Source organism: Vitis riparia, chromosome 3, assembly GCF_004353265.1.
Source record: "Vitis riparia cultivar Riparia Gloire de Montpellier isolate 1030 chromosome 3, EGFV_Vit.rip_1.0, whole genome shotgun sequence".
In the NCBI taxonomy this organism is placed as follows: Eukaryota; Viridiplantae; Streptophyta; class Magnoliopsida; order Vitales; family Vitaceae; genus Vitis; species Vitis riparia.
The window spans coordinates 13,550,450-13,553,243 of record NC_048433.1 but is presented as its reverse complement, the minus strand read 5'-3'; the positions used below and the strand labels follow the sequence as shown (position 1 = coordinate 13,553,243).

At 32.3% G+C, this 2,794-nt stretch overlaps 1 protein-coding gene across 1 annotated transcript; it reads right to left on the bottom strand.

Annotated features, from left to right (window-relative positions):
• Positions 1 to 601: 601 nt before the first annotated feature.
• On the bottom strand, positions 602 to 982 carry LOC117910962 (copper transporter 3-like). Its single transcript, XM_034825137.1, has one exon. The coding sequence runs from the start codon at positions 980 to 982 to the stop codon at positions 602 to 604; it is 381 nt and encodes a 126-aa protein (XP_034681028.1).
• Between the last annotated feature and the right edge of the window lie 1,812 nt (positions 983 to 2,794).

Genomic DNA, 2,794 nt, shown 5'->3' with positions numbered 1-2,794 from the left:
TTAGACAAATGATTATAAGGATGAATTTTATACATGAAGTGACTGTCTGCATATGATGATATTTTCATTTCCAGAGTATACTTAGCACCGGTGCACTTAAAACCTTTGTCCCTTCCCTATTATTTATATATTTATATATTTTATACCAAAATGCACCATGGCATAATTTTGCTGGAAAGGAAAAGTACTTGACATTGAAGAACCGATATATGTCTCTCGACTTTGATTCAATTCTTTTCTGCCTTGGGAATATTGTTGGAAATATGACACTCATGCAGGTTTGGGATAGAAATAATGAACTCTTTAAAGTAAACAAGAGCTAGTCATACAACATATTGAGACATGGATTCGGAACAAAGAACTATATTTTTATTAACTAACACACTTAAAAGCATCAGTAGCATGTTCCAATTTCAACCAAAAAAAAAAAAAGTATAAGAGTAACAATAACCTGTGAATGCGCACACTACAGTTTAGTCTGTAATGGAGGAATAGAGACCTCTACTCTCAAGTCACCTCCCCATATATATAGATAAGTATATAAATAAACGAAGTAGCCATCAGAATAACTGATACGGAGACTCGGTGGCTAGAGGGTGCGTCAGGCTTTTTCATCGTTAGCCGGGGCATCAGCGACGGGGGCCGGGAAGTGATAGTGGATGTACATTGTGAGAGCTACGTAGCCGCCTACGTGGCCCAGGAGTACTGTGATTAAGACTCCAAGGTTGAAGGTGATGACACAGAGGAGGACCAAGAAGTTGATGAAAGTACGAAAGCAATGGAGGGCGGCGTGCTGGATGAGACTCTTAGGAACCATCTTGGGGGAGGTCATGGGAGTCATTGCATACATCTGGGCGCACATCGACAGCATGAACACGAGAACTAGGGCCATGTAGAAATGGAAGTGGCCGTGACCAGAAGGCCATCCAGCGAACAGGATGTCCACATCCGCACCAAACCAGAACCCTCCGTGCTGGGCCATGTTTTTGTTTTTGTTTTTGTTTTTTTTTCAAGTGATAAAACGAGATAAAAGAGTAATGGCCGTGGTGGCGCCTACAGATATAGATTGTAGGATGCACTTGCTGAGGTTCTGAGGTTTCTGCTCTCCCTATATATACCCAAAAGAGAGCGAGAATGAAGAAGTAGCCCATGTTGCACCTTGGGAGACGGAGACGGGGCTTCACACAACGTGACAAAACTTCACTCAGCCCCCTCAACTTTTTCAAGATTAGGAAAGAAAGTTAAAAAAATAATAAGACCTTTAATTTTGAATGGCATAATGATATCACTAATTAAATAATTTGTCATCTTCATTTCATTTAATGAGAAGAAGGTGAGAAAATGCATTTAATAATTTGATCATTTATTCAGGAAGAGAATTTGGTTACAAGGATGGATAATTTGGGGTGGAAGAATCAGACCGTGCCTGTTGGTTTAACACTCACGTCCTATTCTTGGAACTTTCCTGAAACTCTTGGGGCGTATTCCTGGAAATTTCCTTAAATCATTTGGACTGTTTTAATTGAATAAACTGCCAGAAATTATTCTTACTTCTTATTGTTGGATTGTTGGAATGGCAGAGAAACTTGATGTATGATTATTTGGTTTATGCTTGGGTCGAGTAGGAAACTGGCTTTACTCTTGTATATCGTGCAATGGGTTCTGTCTCCTTTTACTCTATGATTTGGACACTCCACCGTTTATTTCACTCTAACGCTATTTCCGTAGTCGCTTTACACGGCAATCATGCCCACTTCTACTTTTCTTTCGTTGTGATTTGTGACAACAAAAAGAATAAGATCTATCCATCCCTTTTTATTAAGGTTATCTTTTGGTTACAAATCGAGTAAAATGGCATGAAAAGAAAATAAAGGAGAAAGGTAAAAGGAAAAAGGAAAAATAAAAATAAAGAAAATAGGTTTAAAAATAATAAATTATGTTTATATATTATTTTAAATTTTTTACTTATTTAATTTTTTTTATATAAAGATTAAATAATTTAAAAATATATAAAATTTTTAATTATTTTAATTATATTTGACTTTTTTTTTTATAATAAATCCAAACACAAGAAAATCATTTTTCCTAAAAAAAAAAAATTCTAATATTTTCTAGAAATCAAACATAGTCTAATAATTAATAACATTAATTTAGAGGAATGCAAGCATTTGGAGCACCTTTTATGTAGTCTATAATTCATTATCTATATTTCTTAATTAAATTAATTGAATCCATTTGAAGTTTTAAAATTCTCTTAACTCTAAGAGTACGTTTGGTAGTGATTGTAAAAAGTGTTTCTAATATTTCTAATACTTGAAAAATAAAAATTTTCAACTATTAAAAATGGTAGAAGTATTTCTTAAAATCACTACCAAACGCACTCTTAATTGAAGATGGACATGTTCTTTGAAATCAAGTTTAAGGTCTTGTTTGGTGGTTGTTTTTTAAAAAATGTTTCAAGAAAAAAAAAATTGTATTTGGAACTGAATTCTAAAAATAGATTTTGTTCTCTAAAAAAAATAAAAAAACATGTTTGGTTGAGTTAATAAAAAAAAAAAAAAAAAAAAAATAGAACAAGCAAAACAAAAAATATGTTAAGAAGCTGTTTTTTTTTTCAATTAATAAATTATTTTCTTCAATTAACTTGATGTTTTAAATATATAAATAATTTTATATTCACACTTCATTTAAATTAAAAAAAAATTATTCCATTTTGAAATTTTACACCAGTTATAATTTTATTAAACAAAAGATCACTTTTTGCAACCATGTGTAACTATATTAATTTCAATAA

Coding starts and splice junctions, on each gene's coding strand:
- LOC117910962 (XM_034825137.1), bottom strand. CDS start 982: ATGGCCCAGCACGGAGGGTTCTGGTTTGGTGCGGATGTGGACATCCTG.